The following is a 24,220-nucleotide window of genomic DNA, read 5'->3' on the forward strand; positions in this document are numbered from 1 at the left end:
ATTTAGCCTTGCTTCTCAGTCATTTCTATGCCGGCCAACAATGTTACCAGAAGCCTTTCTGTTGCATGTTCCTGCTCCTAGACTACTATCAGCTAAGTTGGACTTGTAGTCCTAAGATTGTTTTGCATTTTTGTTCCAGTTCTCTGTGTTTGAATATTTCTGAGGCTGGAAGCTCTTGTGAGCTGAAATTGCCACTCTGGTGTCATGAGTTGATATTAGAGTCTTAAAGTAATTTCAGGATGGTGTTTTGAAAGGGTTTTCAGCTGACTGTGAAGTTCCCTTTTCTGTCTTCCTACTATCTAGTAAGCGGACCTCAATTTGCTAAACCTATCTTCATACTTCGTATGTCAATTTCCTCTAAAATCACCGACAATATATGTGGGGGCTACTGTCTGCCTTTTGGGGAAAATTTCTCTAGAGGTAAGCCAGGTCTGTATTTTCCTCTGCTAGGGTCAGTCAGTCCTCCGGCTGGCGCTGGGCGTCTAGGGATAAAACGTAGGCACGCTACCCGGCCACTGTTAGTTGTGCGGTAGGTTTAGCTCACAGTCAGCTCGAGTTCCCATCTTCCAAGAGCTAGTCCTTTTGTATGCTTTACTACGGTCTCTTGTCATTGAGAACCATGACAGTTTGGCCGGCCAAGGGTTAAAATAATTGGCAGAAGAAAGGAGAGAAAAGAAGTCTGCAGAGAATTTTTTTTTTTTTTTTTCTGAGTTTGCTCATTAGTTGATTCACTTGCATCTCTGCTTACTGCAGCCTTCGTCTCTCTCTCCTTCTAATCCTTGAATGGTTCTGATTTCACCTGATTAAAATGGATCCTCAGAGTTTAGCTACAGGTTTGGATAATCTCGCTATGAAGGTTCAAAGTTTACAGGATTTTGTAATTCATGCTCCTATATCTGAACCTAGAATTCCTTTACCTGAATTTTTCTCCGGGGATAGATCTCGCTTCCAGAATTTCAAACATAATTGTAAATTATTTTTGTCTCTGAGATCTCGCTCCGCTGGAGATCCTGCACAGCAGGTCAGGATTGTAATTTCCTTGCTCCGGAGCGACCCTCAGGATTGGGCATTTGCTTTGGCACCAGGGGATCCTGCGTTGCTCAATGTGGATGCGTTTTTCCTGGCTTTGGGGTTGCTTTATGAGGAACCTCATTTAGAGATTCAGGCTGAAAAAGCCTTGATGGCCCTGTCTCAAGGGCAAGATGAGGCTGAAATATACTGCCAAAAATTTCGTAAGTGGTCGGTGCTTACTCAGTGGAATGAGTGCGCCCTGGCGGCAAATTTCAGAGAGGGTCTCTCTGATGCCATTAAAGATGTTATGGTGGGGTTCCCTGTGCCTACAGGTCTGAATGAGTCCATGACAATGGCTATTCAGATTGATCGGCGTTTGCGGGAGCGCAAACCTGTGCACCATTTGGCGGTGTCTACTGAGAAGGCGCCAGAGATTATGCAATGTGATAGAATTCTGTCCAGAAGCGAACGACAGAATTTTAGGCGAAAAAATGGGTTATGCTTCTATTGTGGTGATTCAACTCATGTTATGTCAGCATGCTCTAAACGTACTAAGAAGGTTGATAAGTCTGTTTCAATTGGCACTTTACAGTCTAAGTTTATTCTATCTGTGACCCTGATTTGCTCTTTATCGTCTATTACCGCGGACGCCTATGTCGACTCTGGCGCCGCTTTGAGTCTTATGGATTGGTCCTTTGCCAAACGCTGTGGGTTTAATTTAGAGCCTCTGGAAGTTCCTATACCTCTGAAGGGTATTGACTCCACGCCATTGGCTAGTAATAAACCACAATACTGGACACAAGTAACTATGCGTATTAATCCGGATCACCAGGAGATTATTCGCTTCCTTGTGTTGTATAATCTACATGATGTGTTGGTGCTTGGATTGCCATGGCTGCAATCTCATAACCCAGTCCTCGACTGGAAAGCAATGTCTGTGTTAAGCTGGGGATGTCAGGGGACTCATGGGGACGTACCTTTGGTTTCCATTTCGTCATCTATTCCCTCTGAGATTCCGGAATTTTTATCTGATTATCGTGACGTTTTTGAGGAACCTAAACTTGGTTCACTACCTCCGCACAGAGATTGCGATTGTACTATAGATCTGATTCCGGGCAGTAAGTTTCCAAAGGGTCGTTTATTTAATCTATCTGTGCCTGAACATGCTGCTATGTGGGAATATATTAAGGAGTCCTTGGAAAAGGGACATATTCGTCCTTCGTCATCTCCCTTAGGAGCCGGTTTTTTCTTTGTATCTAAAAAAGATGGCTCTTTGAGGCCGTGTATTGATTATCGGCTTTTGAATAAAATCACGGTTAAATATCAGTATCCTTTGCCACTGCTTACTGATTTGTTTGCTCGAATAAAGGGGGCCAAGTGGTTCTCTAAGATTGATCTTCGTGGGGCGTATAATTTGGTGCGAATTAAGCAGGGGGATGAGTGGAAAACCGCATTTAATACGCCTGAGGGCCATTTTGAGTATTTAGTAATGCCTTTTGGTCTTTCAAATGCCCCTTCAGTCTTTCAGTCTTTTATGCATGACATTTTCCGTGAATATTTGGATAAATTTATGATTGTGTATCTGGATGATATTTTGATTTTTTCGGATGACTGGGACTCTCATGTCCAACAGGTCAGGAGGGTTTTTCAGGTTTTGCGCTCTAATTCCTTGTGTGTAAAGGGTTCTAAGTGTGTTTTTGGGGTTCAGAGCAGTACTAGTACAGCGCATGTCGGGAAGGGGTTAAAAGAGTATATTCAAAGCACCGTATATGCGCGAGTATATGCCGACCCGAGTATAAGCCGACCCCCCTAATGTTAACCACAAAAAACTTGGAAAACTTAATGACTTGAGTATAAGCCTAGAGTGGAAAATGCAGCAGCTACCGGTAAATGTCAAAAATAAAAATAGATACCAATAAAAGTAAAATTAATTGAGACATCAGTAGGTTAAGTGTTTTTGAATATCCATATTGAATCAGGAGCCCCATATCACGCTCTATACAGATTATGATGGGCCCCATAAGATGCTCCATAGAGATATTTGCCCCATGTAATGCTGGACATTGCCCCATAAGATGCTCCATGGAAATATTTGCCCCACATAATGCTGCACATGGCCCCATATGATGCTCCATAGAGATATTTGCCCCATATAATGCTGCACCAATGCCGATTTTGGCCCCATAAGATGCTCCATAGACACATTTGCCCCTTATGATGCTACACAAATGCTGATTATGGCCCCATAAGATGCTCCATAGACACATTTGCCCCATATGCTGTTGCTGCGATGTAAAAAAAAAATCACATACTCCCCTCTCATCGCTCACGCCCCCGACACTTGCTATAGTCCCCTGTCCCTCGTTCCACCGCCGGGCGCAGCTGTGTCTTCCGCGTCCTCTGCACTGACTGTTCAGGCAGAGGGCGGCACACACACTAATCGTGTCATCGCGCCCTCTGACCTGAGCGTCACTGCAGAGGATGTGGAAGACGGAGCGGCGCCCAGCGGTGGAACGAGGGACACGTGAATATCGCGCACTGCCCCGTCATACTCACCTGCTCCTGGCGCGTTCTCTGCACGTCCCTGGTTCTCCGGGCGCTAACAGCTTCTTCCTGTATTGAGCGGTCACATGGTACCGCTCATTACAGTAATGAATATGTGGCTCCACCCCTATGGGAGTGGAGTCGGGTCCATATTCATTACTGTAATGAGCTGTTCTTCAAATTCTTCGTAATAATCATTTATTTGCTAAACTGGAGAAATACCAATTTGAGATACAACAGATTCATTTTTTGGGTCATTTGGTTTCGGTATTGAGATTCCATATGGATCCCGTTAAGTTCCAGGCTGTCGTGGATTTGGTGCAACCCATCAACCTTAAAGCGTTGCAGAGGTTTTTAGGTTTTGCTAACTACTACCAAAAGTTCATTATGGGCAATATACTACCGACAAATTTTTTATCGCTTTTTCACAGCTTTACATACCACCATAAAGTACCAACATCAGTGTTAAATTGAATGGATGACTATCTGAATCCAAAAATAAATTTGGAGAGTAAATATTTTGAAAGTGTAGTTTATGTACTTCTACACTCAAAGGCTTTGCACAAAGTGCAAAGCCAGGAAAAAAATGTAAGGAGGGTCATCCATACACCCCCTGAAAGGTGGTCCTCATTCAAATATTTTTAAAGTGTAGCTGCTGTATTCAAAGGCTTTTCACAAAGTGCAAAGCCTGTAAAAAAATATAACAAGGATAATACAGTAATCCTCTTCAGGTGTCAGATTCTTTTTCTCCTTCCTTGGGAGGCAGGGGGGACTACATCAACCTGCTTCGTGGAGCAGAATTCCCAGGTGGCTGGGCTTTAAGTGACCAGGCTTCTAGTAATGCCAGAGCCCCTAACATATAGCGGGCCTTACTGGTTCTGGAAAATCGACAGGATCCGTACCACAGGCTCCTGCCACCACTGCTGTTGCACCAGCTTCATCTGGCTCCAATGTTCCTCTGGTCACTCCCTCGAGAGTCTTGTGTGGTTCTGCCATCTTTGTCACCCACTAAGCACGTTACACTGGATGACTAATTGAATGCAGCAAAAAATGTTAACACTTGTTTGGAATGTTCTATACAATAGAACATGTACCACAGACCATGGAATACTGTATGGCTGAGAAATAAAACCCAGCAAAATTTGCATGTTCTCACCCACAAAGATCTCCACCGTGCGGCAACCCCCTAATCTCCCTCATTTCTGTTTATCAGCCTACCTGCTCGTTGTGCTCTGTAAGGCTAGGGTCACATTGCGTTATGTGACCGCGTTTAACGGACTACGTTACACCGCGGCATAACGCGGTGTTAACGTAGTCTGTTAACGCCGCCATAGCCTGTAATGGTGAGCGCGTCTCTAGCGCCCGCCCACATTGGGCGTGCGCTAGCGATGTCGCGTCATTTGACTGACGGACCTCGGACGCTGCTTGCAGCGTCTGCGGCGCGCCCGAGGTCCGTTCCTCGCTAGTGCAGATCGGGGATCTGCGCTAGCGGGGACACCGAACGCGGACCCTAGGGAAGCATTGCGTTAGCGCAACCCGCTAGCGCTATGCGCTAAACGGATTGCCCTAACGCAATGTGAACCTAGCCTAAGGTTTCTTTCACACTTCAATCGGTATGGGGCTGTCACAAAGCGTCGGCGCAACGTACCGATGGACAGTGGTGATTTTCTGCACAACGTGGGCAGCGGTCGCAGTGTTTCAACACGCCCGCTGCCCATTGTGAAGTCCCAGGGAGGAGGGGGTGGAGTTACAGCCGGGCATGCGCAGTTTAAAATGCAGGACACGACGTATGAAAAAACGTTCCCTTGAACGTTTTTTCACTGCGACGGTCCACCAAATACCGATGCATCCAGTGCACGATGGACGCGACGTGTAGCCATACGTCACGATCCATCGGCAATACAAGTCTATGGGAAAAAAACGCATCCAGCTGGCACATTTGCAGGATGCGTTTTTTCCCAAAACGACGCATTGTGATGGATCTAAAAAGAGGGAAGTGTGAAAGTAGCCTAAGTGACTTTCGACTAACCTCTGCCCTAATCTGTACCTCCCACTCCCAGCTCCAAGACTTCTCCCGAGTTGTACCAATGCTCTACCCCAAGAAATTAGGACTAACCACAATTTATACAGTTTAAGGCACTCCCTAAAACACATCTGTTTACAGCAGCCTATCATGTTCCCTAATCTAAGTCCTGATTAATTGAGTCTGTGGATAGGAGTCTTTTATAAAGGCGACCATGTAAGACAGCTGTTTTTAATGCAGGTAACGAGTTGATTAGGATCGTCTAACTGGTCTGTAGGCGCCAGAACCTTTAATGCTTGGTAGGGGATGAAATACTTATTTCTAACTGCAAAATGCAAATAAATTTATACAATGTGATTTTCTGGATTTTATTTTTGATGCTCTATCTCTCAATGTTAAAATTAACCTACTTTTAAAATTATAGACTGTTCATGCCTTTGTCAGTGGGCATACTTACAAAATCAGAAAGGGATCCAATACTTATTCTCCCTCTGTATATAGCCCATTCACTATTTATATTAAAATAACTCTCCATCAAACTCCACTGCACCCAAAAGCACCACAAATACTGGCTGGTGCCTAACTCAAAACTGAACAGCATAGCCACAAAAAGAGGACTAAAAATCCTCCAAAAATTCAAGAATTAATACAGCAGAAAAAGGGCAGCGATGTTTACCTGCCCATGTCTCCAAACAAATGCACTTATCAGGATGCAGCAAACCCATGTATTAAAGATGGCAGCAACACAGGTGTAAAATACTGATGAGACAACCACTGAGCGCCTACCAATCCATGGAGAGTGTGATTGCTTAGTAAATGATTGCACAAAAGAGGCGTGTATAGGGCGCTATTCATATACAGTTAAAGCACAGCATTTGGTTTTCAGCCTATTAGTGATGCCCATACTATTAGGTCAGGCGGGTTGCCCAGTGCTATCTAAATGCATCCCATGTGAACAGACACCCCTGTTTACAAGACCAAATGTAATGAGCATGGCTGCACCCTGACAAAAAAAGTGCAGAAAATACATATATAAAAATATGTAAGGTATTGGTCAATATTTTCGCCAAGATATGCAAGTTCGCAACCCGTGCCAAGGGTCCTCACGCTTGTGAGTCCTAACAGCAAAGCCACAAAAAGAGGACTGAAAATCCTCCAAAAATTAACTCAGGCAGCCTTTATCTATTCCCCATTCTCTCAAGATGGCTGGACCTTCATTGTAAATACGCACCTGTACTTTGAGTCTCTCCCCACCTCATTGTAGATTGTAAGCTCTTACGAGTTCTCATTATTTTGCTTTAATTATTGGATTATCTTTACTGTTGTTACTTATGACTGGTATATGAACTGTTGAATTGTAAAGCACTGTGGAATATGTTGACACTATATAAAGATTATTATAATTAAATGTTTTTTGGAGTGGTGGATATCACAGTAATGTACCCCTGACCACAGAATACTGTACGGGTGAATAATTTAACCCAGCAAAATGTTTTCACACTTTTTATGTACATATCTACACACAACACTACTGGACAGTGCACGCACACTCATCTCTGCTACATTAGCACATTTACATACACGCAGCCCTGACACATAGATCTACAAAGTTACATAAACAGCTTTGTTACATCTACACATTTACATACACACACAACTCTGCTACATATCACATTTACATACACACACAGCTCTAATACATATACACATCTGCATACACTGTGTATTCTGTTGTGAATTCTGCTCTTGGGCTCCCTCCGGTGGTTGTTGGTGGTAGTGCAGTTGTCTTGGGGTTGTAATCCAGGGCAGGTGTTTCTGCTGATTTCAGCTCTATTAGGTATTTAGGTGGCCAATTTTTACAATTCTGACCACTGTCCCTTTATGAGGTTATAACTCTAGAACGCTTCAACGGATCCCGGTGATTCTGACAATCTTTTCTCATGACATATTGTACTTCATGATAGTCGTACAATTTCTTTGATATTTCCTGCATTTATTTGTGAAAAAAACGGAAATTTGGCGAAAATTTTGAAAATTTCGCAATTTTCCAACTTTGAATTTTTATACAATTAAATCACAGAGATATGTCACACAAAATACTTAATAAGTAACATTTCCCACATGTCTACTTTACATCAGCACAATTTTGGAACCAACATTTTTTTTTGTTAGGGAGTTATAAGGGTTAAAAGTGGACCAGCAATTTCTCATTTTTACAACACCATTTGTTTTTTAAGGGCCACATCTCATTTGAAGTCATTTTGAGGAGTCTATATGATAGAAAATACCCAAGTGTGACACCATTCTAAAAACTTCACCCCTCAAGGTGCTCAAAACCACATTCAAGAAGTTTATTAACCCTTCAGGTGTTTCACAGGAATTTTTGGAATGTTGAAATAAAAATGAACATTTAACTTTTTTACACAAAAAATTTACTTCAGCTCCAATTTGTTTTATTTTACCAAGCGTAACAGGAGAAAATGGACCCCAAAAGTTGTTGTACAATTTGTCCTGAGTACGCCGATACCCCATATGTGGGGGTAAACCACTGTTTGGGCGCATGGGAGAGCTCAGAAGCGAAGGAGCGCCATTTGACTTTTCAATGCAAAATTGACTGGAATTCAGATGGGACACCATGTTGCGTTTGGAGAGCCCCTGATGTGCCTAAACATTGAAACCCCCCAAAAGTGACACCATTTTGGAAAGTAGACCCCCTAAGGAACTTATCTAGATGTGTGGTGAGCACTTTGACCCATTAAGTGATTCACAGAAGTTTATAATGCAGAGCCGTAAAAATAAAAAATCATATTTTTTCACAAAAATGATGTTTTCGCCCCCAATTTTTTATTTTCACAAGGGTAAGAGAAGAAATTGGACCCCAAAAGTTGTTGTACAATTTGTCCTGAGCACGCTGATACCCCATTTGTGGGGGGAACCACCGTTTGGGCGCATGGGAGAGCTCGGAAGGGAAGGAGCGCCATTTGGAATGCAGACTTAGATGGAATGGTCTGCAGGCGTCACGTTGCATTTGCTGAGCCGCTAATGTACCTAAACCGTAGAAACCCCCCACAAGTGACCCCATATTGGAAACTAGACCCCCCAAGGAACTTATCTAGATGTGTTGTGAGAACTTTGAACCCCCAAGTGTTTCACTACAGTTTATAACGTAGAGCCGTGAAAATAAAAAATCCTTTTTTCTCCACAAAAATTATTTTTTAGCCCCCAGGTTTGTATTTTCCCAAGGGTAACAGGAGAAATTGGACCCCAAAAGTTGTTGTCCAATGTGTCCTGAGTACGCTGATACCCCATATGTTGGGGTAAACCCCTGTTTGTGCGCACGGGAGAGCTCGGAAGGGAAGGAGCACTGTTTTACTTTTTCAACGCAGAATTGGCTGGAATTGAGATCGGATGCAATGTCGCGCTTGGAGAGCCCCTGATGTGCCTAAACAGTGGAAACCCCCAATTATAACTGAAACCCCAATCCAAACACACCTTTAACCCTAATCTCAACTGTAACCCTAACCACACCCCTAACCCTGACACACCCCTAACCCTAATCCCAACCCTATTCCCAACCGTAAATGTAATCCAAACCCTAACTTTAGCCCCAACCCTAACTTTAGCTCCAACCCTAACTTTAGCCCCAGCCCTAACTGTAGCCCTAACCCTAGCCCAAACCCTAACCCTAGCCCTAACGGGAAAATGGAAATAAATACATTTTTTTAATTTTTAAATTTTTCGTAACTAAGGGGGTGATGAAGGGGGGTTTGATTTACTATTTATAGTGCATTTTCTTGCGGATTTTTGATTGGCAGCCGTCACACACTAAAAGACGCTTTTTATTCCAAAAAATATTTTTTGCATTACCAGATTTTGAGTGCTATAATTTTTCCATATTTTGGTCCACAGAGTCATGTGAGGTCTTGTTTTTTGCAGGACGAGTTGACGTTTTTATTGGTAACATTTTCAGGCACGTGACATTTTTTGATCGCATTTTATTCCGATTTTTGTGAGGCAGAATGACCAAAAACCAGCTATTCATGAATTTCTTTTGGGGGGCGATTATACCGTTCTGCGTTTGGTAAAATGGATAAAGCAGTTTTATTCTTTGGGTCAGTACAATTACAGCGATACCTCATTTATATCATTTTTTTATGTTTTGGTGCTTTTATACGATAAAAACTATTTTATAGAAAAAATTATTTTTGCATCGCTTTATTCTGAGGACTATAACTTTTTTATTCTTTCGCTGATGATGCTGTATGGCAGCTCGTTTTTTGCGGGACAAGATGACGTTTTCAGCGGTACCATGGTTATTTATTTCCGTCTTTTTAATCGCATGTTATTCCACTTTTTGCTTGGCGGTATGATAAAGCGTTGTTTTTTGCCTCGTTTTTTTTTTTTTTTTGACGGTGTTCACTGAAGGGGTTAACTAGTGGGACAGTTTTATAGGACGGGTCGTTACGGACGCGGTGATACTAAATATGTGTACTTTTATTGTTTTTTTTTTATTTAGCTGAAGGAATGTATTTATTGGATTAATATTTTTTATTATTATTATTATTATTATTATTATTATTATTATTATTTATTTAGGAATTTATTTATTTATTTTTTTACATTTTTACTTTGCCCCGGGGGGGCATCACAGTAAAGTGACAGATCGCCGATCTGACACTTTGCTGTGCACTGTGTCAGATCGGCAATCTGACGTGCACAGCTCCAGGCTTCCCAGCGCCTGCTCTGAGCAGGCGCTGTGAAGCCACCTCCCTGCAGGACCCGGATGCAGTCCCGTGGCCATTTTGGATCCGGGCCTGCAGGGAGGAGATGCTCGGTACAAGGTGAGCACATCGCCTTGTACCGATCATCTCAGGGAAGCACGCAGGTAGCCCCCTCCCTGCGTGATGCTTCCCTGTACCGCCGGAACACTGCGATCATGTTTGATCGCAGTGTGCCGGGGGTTAGTGTGCCGGGTGCGGTCCGTGACCGCTCCTGGCACATAGTGCCGGATGTCAGCTGCGATAGTCAGCTGACACCCGGCCGCGATCGGCCGCGCTCCCCCAGTGAGCGCGACTGATCGCGCTGGACGTACTATTCCGTCCTTGGAAAGTAGGGTTCACCTCACATGGACAGAATAGTACGTCCAATGACAGAAAGGGGTTAACCCTTCAGGTGCTTCACGAGAACTAAAGCAATGTGGAAGGAAAAAATGATAATAAATGTTTTATTTTCACAAGGGTATCAGGAGAAAATGGACCACAAAATTTGTTGAGCAATTTGTCCCGAGTATGCTGATAACCCATATGTGGAGGAAAGCCACTGTTTGAGTGCATGGCAGGGCTCAGAAGGGAGGGAGCACCATTTGACTTTAACGCAAAATTGATTGGAATCAATGGTGGGCATGCAGCGCCCCAGAGTCCTGGTCGTTGCAGTAATGTCGTTCCTCCACCAGGGGGAGTGATATTACATCTGCAGGTAATAAAGGAGATCTTCCTACCAGGTATCACAAACCATACACCACACTTCACACTCCAGACCACCAGGGGGAGCCTTGCTCCTATCTACTAGGGCACTCCTCACAGAAGGGTAAAACTGGTGGGCTGGATAGAAAGTTAGGGAGAAGCTGGCTGGGCTTTGCCCAGGAAACACCTGTCAGGCAGACAGGGGGAAAGGAGGAACATCGGAGCTGCAGACAGAGGGCCCCTGACAGAGGTGGGATCCTGTCAGAGGCCTAGCTAGAAAGAAAGACACGGAGCTGCGCCTGCCCCACGTGCGGCAGCATCCTAAGAACGGACACGAAGAGAAGAGGGTGTGTGTTGTAGAGGGTGAGAAACGAAGTCATAGCACAAGGAGAAAACACCAGGAGTTCTGCCCTGAAATAGGCTGCCTCCTTCTGAGGCGCGTAGCCGCTGCCCGGAACACCAAGGGAGTAATAGTACTTCAGGACAGTCAATTCCAAGTTGGCTGCCCGACCTTAATACCTAGGAAGACACAGTGGCAACTTGTGGGGGTCGGGGTATCTCTAGGGTCCCTATAAACAAGCCTCAGGCCATCAGTCATACGGGTTTGTCCTATCCATATCATCTGGTGGACAGAGAGTAAGAAACAACATCTAGAACATGTACAAGAGTTGTGAGGACCTTACCGAGAAGCTCAGCAGGGATGTACTACAACACACAGGCGCTAGTAGAAAGGCTACTGATTTCCCGCTGGATAAGGGGACTCTGGATGTGCCTTCGGACCGGCCGGACTCTGCCTACCCTGTGGTCTGTACCCTGGACTGTGGATGTTGAAGTCTTCAGTAAAAGGTAAAGAGACTGCAACCTTGTGTCCTCATTCTTCACTGCGCCTTACATCATCCACCATCACCACCTACACTTCTGGGAAGTCCTGGGGATACACTTCACCTGTGGGAAGGCATACCATCTTGCTGCCATAACATCACCCCAGCGGACCCCTAAGCAGCGTCGGTCACCCTGACCGAATACCACAGGTGGCGTCACAAACATTTCCCCTTTAAAGACCTTTCCCAAAACTATAAAAACTCTTTCTTTTATTGGACGTCCCTCTAAGGGCCACGTACCGGGTCGGGCCACCGTGACATCCCCTCAGAACACTGAAGGACCCGGTACAGAGTACCCCATTGCCCTTGACGTGGGAGCGCTCCAGGCACCATGTCGCGTTTGGAGACCCCCTGATGTATCTAAACAGTGGAAACCTCCCAATTCTAACTCGAACCCTAACACCACAACCCTAACCCCAACAAAACCCTAACCATAGCTCTAGCCCGAACCATGTTGCCGGGTGCCGGCCAGCAGATCTTGGCGGGTGCACAGCACCTGCCATTTTTTTCCTGGAAGAAGGTGCCAGGGGTCATCGGGGGACCCCATTTCTCTCTTTGATGTGCTAGATCAAATCAGAGGAGGGAGAAATACATAAATAGGAAATCTGATTTTTTTTCTTTTTGCGGTTGCCGTTAATCCATGAATAACGGCGATCGCAACACTGGGGTCGGTAAAAACCGACCCGAATCATGTTATCCGGGGTCTCAGCTAAACCCGGTAGCCAAGACCCGGAGATTTTCTGACGCTGGGGGAACGCTATAACTATACTTATCAGCGCTGTTAAAAAGAGGAGCTGAGGAATAAGTACCCTTAACTGCCTTCGTTAAAAGATGCATCGGCGGTTCTTAAGGGGTTAAATCCTAAGACTAGGTACCATAAATTTACAGCACTTGATTGGTTTATCCTAATTGGTTGAAAAAAATGGCAGCTTGCATTTAAATAAAAATTAAGCTATCATAGGTTAATCAGTGACACATACACAACGGGTATTCAACAGTTTATTTTAGAACTTCACTGTACTGATAACAAGAAAAGTAACATACGAATAACCCATTTATATTTTAACAGTGTTGTACAGGAGTAAAGCAAAAATGGCAGATGCTTAGTGTAGATCTTTTAGTGTATAAAACAAAACACACTTAATGCACCTGTATTAAAAGGGTATTCAGTTTTAGCAGATAAACAATATTTACTGCATTAAAATATATGCATTTTTCCAATAAGCTTTGTAGGAATCCTGTGTTTTCAATATTTTTACTTGCGGTCATACAATATAAACCATAACCGATCACTTCCTGGGAACAAAAATCTGTCCTGTATCATGTAATGGGACACATAGGTGACCAGCTTGTTACAGTACAGTAGACATCTTGCAGCCAGTTCTGGACCAGGAAAGTGAAAAGTTAATCATAAAATATTTTCTTTTAAACTTGTGGGCTGGGAACACTCACCCAGACTGAAATAGAAGCAGGAAGCAACCGAGAATACGTGCGCGGGTAGGAGCTCTGGCTGTCCCTGATACATTCTCTCGTGCTGCAAAGCTCAACCAACAGCTGCACCCTCCATTACAGGGGAGGGAGAGCAGAACGTGCTCCCTCCCCCCACCACTGACAAAGAACGTCCTGATGTGCTAATGTCAACGCGTTCTTAACCCTATATGTGCATCACAGAAGTCAAATATTAAATGCTGCGTGCGCGCGTCGCTAGAACCGCTGTGCCAGGAGATTTAAAGGGCTGATGGCTGGAAAAACGGGCCAGTGGCTGAATTACCAGGCAGGCGGCCAAATGAGTGGGTGGGCTGCCGGATGAGCAGGCGCCACCAGCCCGTGGCCAACTATGCATGGCCACATCGCAGCCCAGCGGGAAAATGCCCGGTGGGGCAGATTATCAATGCAGGCCTGTATAGGAGGCACCTACTACAAGATTTTTTCATGCGAAAATTATGTCTAATAGTTTAAAGTAATTTACCTTTTCGTTTAATTATACGACTGTCTGTTATATGGTTTTTGTACAATTTGTCAATAAAATATAGTTTCTCCCCTTGTGACTTATTTTTGAACGTCAAGAAAATATTTTTCCAGTAATTTATTTTTAACATTCTAAGTATGATAATAGCTTCTCCCAGTGTGGGATTTTTGATGCTAGCATTATTGTTCAAAACATTTCCCAGGTGCTTAATATGAACATTGCTTCTCCCCAATGTGAGTTCTCTGGTGTCTTAGAAGACTTGATTTATCTGCCCAACATTTCCCACATTCTGAACAGGAAAAAGGCTTCTTCCCTGTGTGAGTTCTCTGGTGCTGAACAAGACGTGATTTATCTGCCCAACATTTCCCACATTCTGAACATGAGTATGGCTTCTCCCCCGTGTGAGCTCTCTGGTGTGTAATAAGATGCGATTTATATAAAAAACATTTCCCGCATTCTGAACATGAATATGGCTTCTCCCCTTTGTGAATTCTTTGATGTGCAACAAGAAATGATTTACGTGTTAAACGTTTCCCACATTCTGAACAAGAAAAAGGCTTCTCCCCTGTGTGAGTTCTCTTGTGTCTAACAAGGTCTGATTTATGTCCAAAACATTTTCCACATTCTGAACATGGAAAAGGCTTTTCCATTTTGTGAGTTCTGTGGTGTGTAACAAGATGTGATTTCTGTCCAAAACATTTTCCACATTCTGAACATGAATATGGCTTCTCCCCTGTGTGAGTTCTCTGGTGACTAATAAGATAAGATTTCCAGTTAAAACATTTCCCACATTCTGAACATGAATATGGCTTCTCTCCAGTATGACTTCTCTCATGCTTAACAAGATCTAATTCCTGGTTAAAATTTCTCCCACATTTGGAACAAGAAAATCTCTTCGCCTCTATGTGAATTTTTTTATGTTTAACAGAAGATGTTTTGAGGGGAAAACTATTTCCATATTCAGAATGTGTAATTGGCGTCTTTGATTTAAGAGGAATTTGTTTTGTAATGCCTGTTTTCTGACTTTTATTTTTCTTAATAGTCTGTAATGATTCAGAAGGTAGGACCTGTTTCAAAGGTTCAGATGATAGATCTTTGCTGTGAAGGGATAATTGTATATCTGGAATAATGGCATTCATTTCAGTTGTATCCTGTGTGATTTCAAGGTCATCTGATTTAAAAATTGAAGATGTTAGCTGTCCCTTTGATCTCCTATCACCGTCATCTGCAAAAATTAAAACCAATTATTTTTTAATAAAATATAATTGAAATACATAATTTAGACAAAACTAAAACACAAAAAGGGAAGTTATGTATTAAAACTTAATTATTTGCTAAGACAATGACAGTTCACTGTCTAACAGAAGACCTCATCACATGAACCAGTGGAGCATGGTGTTCAACTGTTTGTTAAATCTGCTTCCAATATATTGGAATAAAAAGCCACCCCAAAATGTTAGGTTGGTAAAAATGATACCTATAAAAACTTTTACTCATCCCGCAAAAAACAAGCCCCCAGTCAGGTATCAAAATAGTCACTACTAATATAGATTAATTTACCGACGGTATAATTTACAAATGGAGTCACTTTATGGGATTATCTAATGCTGTGGCTTCTTTTCATTTTTTTTACATTAGCGTTTCTGCAAATGGTGTGTCACATCTTCTCTGGGATCTGCTCCTGCAATGTCTGCTTCTATAACCAGTCGCCACAATTATCCATTCTGCAGGCAGCGCTGGTGATGGAGGAGACACTGGAACCAGAAGCTCTGTCCAGCCACTAAGAATGATATGGAACAGGATGGAGGTGTCATTCAATGCGTTGCTGATGAAGACTAAGTATAGGGTTGCCGAGACAAATAGTACCATCCAGTCTTGATGTATGTGTGCGTGTTGTCCAGCTGGAACAATCAGCTCCCTGCTTCTGGTAACTGGAAAGCACAACACCCTACTAAAGTTCGAGGCATATTGCTGGAAGCCGCCAGATACAGCCTTGTTCTCCTCTGGTTCAGTTCTGAGTGCTCAGCTCCCGACTTGTGTATTTCAGCCTGTTGTGATCCTGGCCCATTTACGGACTACTCATGTATCTTCTGATTTTGTATTTTCTCTGCCTTCTTGGGTCTATCTAAAATCGAGGCCCCCTCAAAGCAATTTCAAAAGTGATTTGTGACCAAAAAAAATAGGTTTTGTAAACTTGAACATATAAAAACTTGTTGCTAAACTTTTAATCTGACAAAAAAGAAAATAATGTAGAATACATAAAACGGGATGTTGGAAAAATGCTGCCGACCTGAAGTAGAACATTTTGTCTGGTATCACTATCTGATTAAGGAGCATACAAATTTAAAGTTTGAAAATTACAAATCTTTATAATCTATTTGGTAATTTTCAGGTATTTTCAAAAATAAACAAAAATATATGAACCTAAAATTACCAGAATCATGAAGAATAATGTGTCAAAGAAAAAAAATATTTCAGCATCACTGGAATCAGAAGCATCTAAAGTTATCACCGCATAAAGTGACACATGACAGATTTGAAAAATTTGCCATGGTTAGGAACACAAAACTGACTGCGGAAAGTGGTTAAATCAGAGTATTTTGGGTACTAACTACTGTAGACAAAAAGTGTGATTATAGACAATAACACATCTATCAAAATGATCATACTCTACCGTCTTCATTAGTAAAAAATTAGTAAGCAGTGGTGAAACCGCTCTGTAGTAATTAGAGTATGAGAAGTGGTTCTTGGCAATCTAAACCATCCTAGGGGCCAATACTTTCTGTCAGATGAGTTTTTTGCAGAAATATGATACATTTAATGAGAACTTATTAAAGTAGCGCAGAGCTGAGGAGTCTAAGGCTACTTTCACACTAGCGTTAACTGCAATACGTCGCAATGCGTCGTTTTGCCGAAAAAACGCATCCTGCAAAAGTGCTTGCAGGATGCGTTTTTTCTGCATTGACTAACATTAGCGACGCATTTGCAACGCATTGACACACGTCGCAACCGTCGTGCGACGGTTGCGCCGTGTTGTGGCGGACCGTCGGGAGCAAAACATGTAAAGTTTTTTGCTCACGACGGTCCGCTTTTTCCGACCGCGCATGCGCGGCCGGAACTCCGCCCCCACCTCCCCGCACCTCACAATGGGGCAGCGGATGCGCTGGAAAAATGCATCCGCTGCCCCGTTGTGCGGCGGAGACAACGCTAGCGTCGGTGACCTCGGCCCGATGCACTGCGACGGACCGAGCCCGACGCTAGTGTGAAAGTAGCCTTAAATGTAAAATTCAGGATGAAGGGAAACTGTTATTTTTGTAGAAAAATTCACACTTTGCCCTCATTGTACATTTAGTGCTGTTGATCATAACAGCGAAGCTTGACCAGAAAGACTGGACCTGGTCTACCTTGTAGGGACTGTATGAGCAGATTCAGCAGCACAGAAGGGAGAGAAGGCGGATTCATCCAATAACATATCAGGATTCTAGGAAGCCAACAACATCATTGTCTTCCGCTTTCTCTTAGGTGACCCATCATATTCTCTAACTTATCAGCAATTCTACGTACGCTGTTATTTAATTTTGTAGTTTATCGATCTGGGCAGGTAAGGGTCATCATCAACTAATTTGAACAGTTGTGTATGGAAAAACATGTGGTCTAGCGGCAAAATAGTGATCATGATTATCATATGGCTGAACTATAGTACATCTATAAATCAGTCAAAGCAGCTGAGAAAAATTTGTGACTTCTCTGAATTTAGTGGTTACTACTCACCTGGGTAGACATATGTAGGAATCTCCTCTTTATACCACTCATAACCCCTCACATATACCTCTGTAGTATTAATTTGGGTTAAATCTGCAACCTGAAACAAATATTGTAAAAGTCACAGACATATGGAGGAGTCACATCTATGATCAGCTCTAATCCTGCCATCTCCACCGTTCTCATTACACAAGTATAAAACATATAATACTGGAGGATAAAACAAGACTGAGCACAAGAACTTCACAGCCATCTACACATCTTAGAAAGATTTCATGACACCTTTTCTCCATCTACCTGATGATCCCAAGGAACACTGTTATTTTCTTGTTTACAGTTCTGTGGAAGAAGAGGACGGGGACATCTGTCTGGTGTTGTCCTCTTACTGGATAGAACTGGAGGAAACACATAGAGGAACTGAATTCATTCTTTACATACAGAAAATTGTAGGCCGTGTGTATTTAGTCCTATCTATTACCTTGTGATGTGAGGGGCTGGGGAACCTCCATCATGACGTCCTTGTACAGATCTTTGTGTCCTTCTAAATACTCCCACTCCCCCATGGTGAAATAGATGGCGACATCCTGACACCTTATAGGAACCTGACACATACAAGGATACCGTCATCCCCCGACCTCTTCATAGTGTTACAGTATAATGTCCCAGCTTTCCCAGCAGTGTCACCTCTCCAGTCAGCAGCTCTATCATTTTGTAGGCGAGTTCCAGCATATCCTGGTCATTGATGTTTGCATCTATCAAAGTGTGAAGTGGAGGCCCCATGTTTGGGCTCAGGGGTCTTCTCCATCCCTCAGACACAGGGGCCTTACAGTGGTCACTAGAGGTCTTCTTCACTACTGTGTAATCCTGGTTATGGAGAGACACATTAATAAATCTCACTACAGACATTTCCAGAGTCCTCACCTCTCCAGTTCTATCCATCTGTTATTACCATAGATAAGAATTATACAATGTGACATTATCAGAATCTCTCACCTCTCCAGTAAGCCGGAAGAGGATCTCTAGGGTGAGGTGTAATATTCTCTCCATCATCTTGTCTCTGTCCATATCCGTCATGGCCAAATTAATTAGGAAAATTCTATTATATACAAGTCCTCCACTGAGAGGATCCGATATTGTGAGAACCTGAATGGGAAGAAGATGAGCCGATGTAACATCATAAAGAATCCCATATAATAACATAAAAAGAAGAAACATGTAAATATCCTCTTTGTCTTGCATGGACTGGAACATAAATTGAGTTGCTGATTAAGGCTACTTTCACACTTCCGTCGGTACGGGGCCATCGGCAAACCGTCGGCCTGACGGACGTGCTAAATTTAGCACAACGTGGGCAGCGGATGCAGTCTTACGACGCATCCGCTGCCCAGTGTGAAGAGCGGGGAGGAGGGAGCGGAGTTCCGGCCGCGCATGCGCGGTTGGAAAAAGCAGAACCGACGGACAAAATAAGTTGCATGGAACGTTTTTTTGTCCCGACGGACCGCAAAAACACGACGCATCCGTCACACGACGGATGCGACGTGTGTATATCCGTCGTCCATTGAAGTGTATGGCAAAAAAACGGATCCTGCGGGCACATTTGCAGGATCCGTTTTTTTGCCATAACGACGGATTGCGATGGACCACAGAAGACGGAAGTGTGAAAGTAGCCTAAGACATCTCCTCCATTCCCCCACAAACTATGTCAGTCACTGTTTTGCAGTAGGGATGACTTGTTTGTCTAGACTGACCAGGAAATACAGAAACTGGTGGAGGACCAAAGCAGTGGAGGCAAAAAGGTTACGGGAGATCATTAATGTATTACTATTTTTTTTATTTTACAGTATTCAATTTGTTTCATTACATCTAATAAATCCTATATATTTTAGGCCACACATAACAAGCAGTTTCTTCCTCGGAGTCGGCAGCTGAATACGTTTCTCACAGACTCATCTTCCATAACGCTAATTCTCATCTCATTTACCGACACTGGAATCGGCATTAGCAATACTGCAGGAGATATTCATTACACGTGACAGGAGAAATAACTACTTCATGATGAGGACGACATTTTAATCTTCTACTACGGCTCTAGAAACATATTTGGCCAGAGTCCATCACTGACTCCATGACCACCCGCCGTCCATATGAATGTTTCCCGTCTTCCCCGGACTGTAATCTTTTACCATGTTAGAGCTCATATCTAATACACTGATGTTTGAGGCATTTTCAAAGCTTTTTTGTTTGCAAAAACACCGTGGACAAGAATTGTTTGATACTAAAATCTATATGTACAGTGTTTTACGGTTTTTTTCGGGCCTTAGGCCATGTTCACACTTTGCGGGTATTACCGCGGATCCGCAGCGTTTCAGCAGCTGCGGGTCCGCAGCAGTTTCCATTGTGTGTTTACATTTACATGTAAACCCTATGGAAACCGCAATCCGCTGTACACATGCTGTGGGAAAAACCGCGCAGAAACGCAGCGGTTTACATTCAGCAGCATGTCACTTCTTTGTGTAGAATCGCTGCGATTCTGCACACATAGGAATGCATTGATCCGCTAACGTCCCACATGGGGCTGTTATCACGATGCGGGAAGTAAGCGGATAATGTGCAGATGGTACCCGGGGTGGAGGAGAGGAGACTCTCCTCCAGGCCCTGGGAACCATATTTGTGTAAAGAAAAAAGAATTAAAATAAAAAATAATGATATACTCACCTCTCAGCGCTGCACACGGTCGTCCGGTTGCTGGGTTGCTGTGCGAGCAGGACCTGCGGTGACGTCGCGGTCACATGGCCGTGACATCGCGGTCACATGACCGTGACGTCACGAAGGTCCTTCTCGCACAGCATCTTTGGAACCGGACCGCCGCGTGCAGCGCCGAGGAGATCGGGACGTCAGAGGGTGAGTATAAACCATTTTTTTTATTATTTTTAACATTACTATTGATGCTGCACATTGCTGCATATGCAGCATCAATAGTATAGGAGTAAACCCTCAGCGGAAACCGCAAAACAAACCGCGATAAATCTGCAGGGATAACCGCAGCGGTTTTGCCCTGCAGATTTATCAAATCCGCTGCGGGAGAACCCGCAGAGGACCCGACCTACATATGCACATAGCCTTAAGCTTCCCTATATTACAAAAAGATGCCAGAAAAAAATTTTGTTTTGTTTTAACACATTAACTTTTGTTAAACAAAAAACTTAACTCTTTTCAGCACCAGAACATACATGTACAGTACTTTGCAGTGATGTCACGGGTGCAGCTGCAACATTAGTCCTGGCAGTTTAACCACATAGCTCCCAAGCGTACCAGATTTAGTGGGACTGTTATGATTTGAGGGCTTTTGTCCTGTTTTCTGATACCCTCAGAGGTCTTCATCACTCTAACTCATCCTTCTCGGGGGTGGAGCCGCCTCTCTCTGCTTAGTGCATAAATTAAATTATGCATTCACTGTATCTTGTAAAGCAATTACAAAAATGTTATTTCCTCTCCGAGTGCAATGAGAGAAACTTGTGAGAGTCTCTCGCATCAATACCCGGCATTGCCGCCAGCACTCGGGACAGGAGCGTGCGGCTGCATGTATTTCTATACAGCCACAAGCTGCGGTCCCGAGTGTCAGCGGAATTGCCGGGTATTGATGCTCGAGTTTCTCGCATTGCACTCGCAAGTGTGACCCTGGCCTAACTCTTGAACCCACAATCTCCACCCTACAAGCAGGAACCAAAGCAGCAGAGTCACAAGCACTGATGATGTAATGGGGAGAATTTTGTGTACAGTATTTGATCTGTACTACAGGCTGACAGAAATACACTGCTATGTACAATGTCTGTATTTGTATTCTAGAGGGAGAATTAGAGATTTTTTTTCCATCCTATAAAATTAATAATAAAGGACTGAAAAATACTTGATCATGAAAAAAAATTGCCATTTTCAATGCTTTTGTAAAAAAATAAGAAACATCACAAATCAGCAAATAACATGGACATATTTTTTGTCCCTGTAATTGTAACGACCTGCACATCACAGACGAAATATTATTTAAGGGAATTGGTAAATGAAGTAAGAAAAATGACGTGATTGATATAACTCTATTAACCCCTTTCTGACATCGGACGTACTATCCCGTCGAGGTGGGGTGGGCCCGTATGACCACCGACGGGATAGTACGTCCAGCGCGATCGGCCGCGCTCACGGGGGGAGCGCAGCCGATCGCGGCCGGGTGTCAGCTGACTATCGCAGCTGACATCCGGTACTATGTGCCAGGAGCGGTCACGGACCGCCCCGGCACATTAACCCCCCGCACACTACGATCAAACATGATTGCAGTGTACCGGCGGTACAGGGAAGCATCGCGCAGGGAGGGGGCTCCCTGCGTGCTTCCCTGAGACCCCCAGAGCATGTGATCGCGTTGCTCCGAGGGTCTCTTACCTCCTCCTCCCTGCAGCAGTCCCGGATCCAAGATGGCCACGGCATCCGGGTCCTGCAGGGAGGTGGCTTCACTGTGCCTGCTCAGAGCAGGCGCTGGGAAGCCTGGAGGAGCTGTGCACGTCAGATCTCCGATCTGACACAGTGCACAGCAAAGTGTCAGATGGGCAATCTTACACTATAACATGATGCCCCCCCCCAGGCAATGTTATAGTGTAAAAAAAATAAAATATTCACATTTGTAAAAAAAATAAAAAAAAATCCCCCAAAAAATTCAAATATATATATATATATATATATATATATATATATATATATATATATATATATATATATATATATATATATATATATTGTTCCTATAAATACATTTCTTTATCTAAATAAAAAAAACAATAAAAGTACACATATTTAGTATCGCCACGTCCGTAACGACCCGACCTATAAAACTGTCCCACTGGTTAACCCCTTCAGTGAACACCGTAAAAAAAAAAAAAAGAGGCAAAAAACAAAACGCTTTACTATCATACCGCCAAACAAAAAGTGGAATAACACGCGATCAAAAAGACGGATATAAATAACCATGGTACCGCTGCAAACGTCATCTTGTCCCGCAAAAAACGAGCCACCATACAGTGTCATCAAAGAAAAAATTAAAAAGTTATAGTCCTCAGAATAAAGCGATGCAAAAATAATTATTTTTTCTATAAAATAGTTTTTATCGTATAAAAGCGCCAAAACATAAAAAAATGATATAAATGAGGTATCGCTGTAATCGTACTGACCCGAAGAATAAAACTGCTTTATCCATTTTACCAAACGCGGAACGGTATAAACGCCTCCCCCAAAAGAAATTCATGAATAGCTGGTTATTGGTCATTCTGCCTCACAAAAATCAGAATAAAAAGCGATAAAAAATGTCACGTGCCCGAAAATGGTACCAATAAAAACGTCAACTCGTCCTGCAAAAAACAAGACCTCACATGACTTTGTGGACCAAAATATGGAAAAATTATAGCTCTCAAAATGTGGTAACGCAAAAAATATTTCTTGCAATAAAAAGCGTCTTTCAGTGTGTGACAGCTGCCAATCATAAAAATCCGCTAAAAAACCCGCTATAAAAGTAAATTCATCACCCCCTTAGTTAGCAAAAAATAAAAAAAATGTATTTATTTCCATTTTCCCATTAGGGTTAGGGCTAGGGTTAGGGCAAGGGTTAGGGCTAGGGTTGGGGCTAGGGTTAAGGCTACAGTTAGGGTTGGGGCTAAAGTTAGGGTTAGGGTTTGGATTACATTTACGGTTGGGAATAGGGTTAGGGGTGTGTCAGGGTTAGGGGTGTGGTTAGGGTTACCGTTGGGATTAGGGTTAGGGATGTGTTTGGATTAGGGTTTAAGTTATAATTGGGGGGTTTCCACTGTTTAGGCACATCAGGGGCTCTCCAAACGCGACATGGCGTCCGATCTCAATTCCAGCCAATTCTGCGTTGAAAAAGTAAAACAGTGCTCCTTCCCTTCCGAGCTCTCCCGTGCGCCCAAACAGGGGTTTACTCCAACATATGGGGTATCAGCGTACTCAGGACACATTGGACAACAACTTTTGGGGTCCAATTTCTCCTGTTACCCTTGGGAAAATACAAAACTGGGGGCTAAAAAATAATTTTTGTGGAAAAAAAAAAGGATTTTTTATTTTCACGGCTCTGCGTTATAAACTGTAGTGAAACACTTGGGGGGTTCAAAGTTCTCACAACACATCTAGATAAGTTCCTTGGGGGGGTCTAGTTTCCAATATGGGGTCACTTGTGGGGGTTTCTACTGTTTATGCACATCAGTGGCTCTCCAAATGCAACATGGCGTCCCATCTCAATTCCTGTCAATTTTGCATTGAAAAGTCAAACGGCGCGCCTTCCCTTCCGAGCTCTCCCATGCACCCAAACAGTGGTTTACCCCCACATATGGGGTATCAGCGTACTCAGGACAAATTGTACAACAACTTTTGGGGTCCAATTTCTTCTCTTACCCTTGGGAAAATAAAAAATTGGGGCGAAAAGATCATTTTTGTGAAAAAATATGATTTTTTATTTTTACGGCTCTGCATTATAAACTTCTGTGAATCATTTCATGGGTCAAAGTGCTCACCACAC

The 24,220-nt window shown here is 43.2% G+C and overlaps 1 protein-coding gene across 1 annotated transcript in view; it reads right to left on the reverse strand.

The window, feature by feature from the left end:
• LOC143768185 (uncharacterized) overlaps positions 1-24,220 on the reverse strand; it is a 73,935-nt gene that overhangs the window by 36,984 nt on the left and 12,731 nt on the right. The window contains exons 2-8 of the mRNA XM_077256875.1: positions 18,646-18,795; positions 18,337-18,516; positions 18,131-18,254; positions 17,950-18,047; positions 17,662-17,752; positions 14,108-15,115; positions 13,374-13,378 (exon numbers count right to left, since the gene is read on the reverse strand). Of these exons, the coding sequence (XP_077112990.1) occupies positions 13,374-13,378; positions 14,108-15,115; positions 17,662-17,752; positions 17,950-18,047; positions 18,131-18,254; positions 18,337-18,516; positions 18,646-18,795 (1,656 nt within the window). The remainder of the gene's footprint in view (positions 1-13,373; positions 13,379-14,107; positions 15,116-17,661; positions 17,753-17,949; positions 18,048-18,130; positions 18,255-18,336; positions 18,517-18,645; positions 18,796-24,220) is intronic.

Source organism: Ranitomeya variabilis, chromosome 4 (genome assembly GCF_051348905.1).
Source record: "Ranitomeya variabilis isolate aRanVar5 chromosome 4, aRanVar5.hap1, whole genome shotgun sequence".
Lineage (NCBI taxonomy): Eukaryota > Metazoa > Chordata > Amphibia > Anura > Dendrobatidae > Ranitomeya > Ranitomeya variabilis.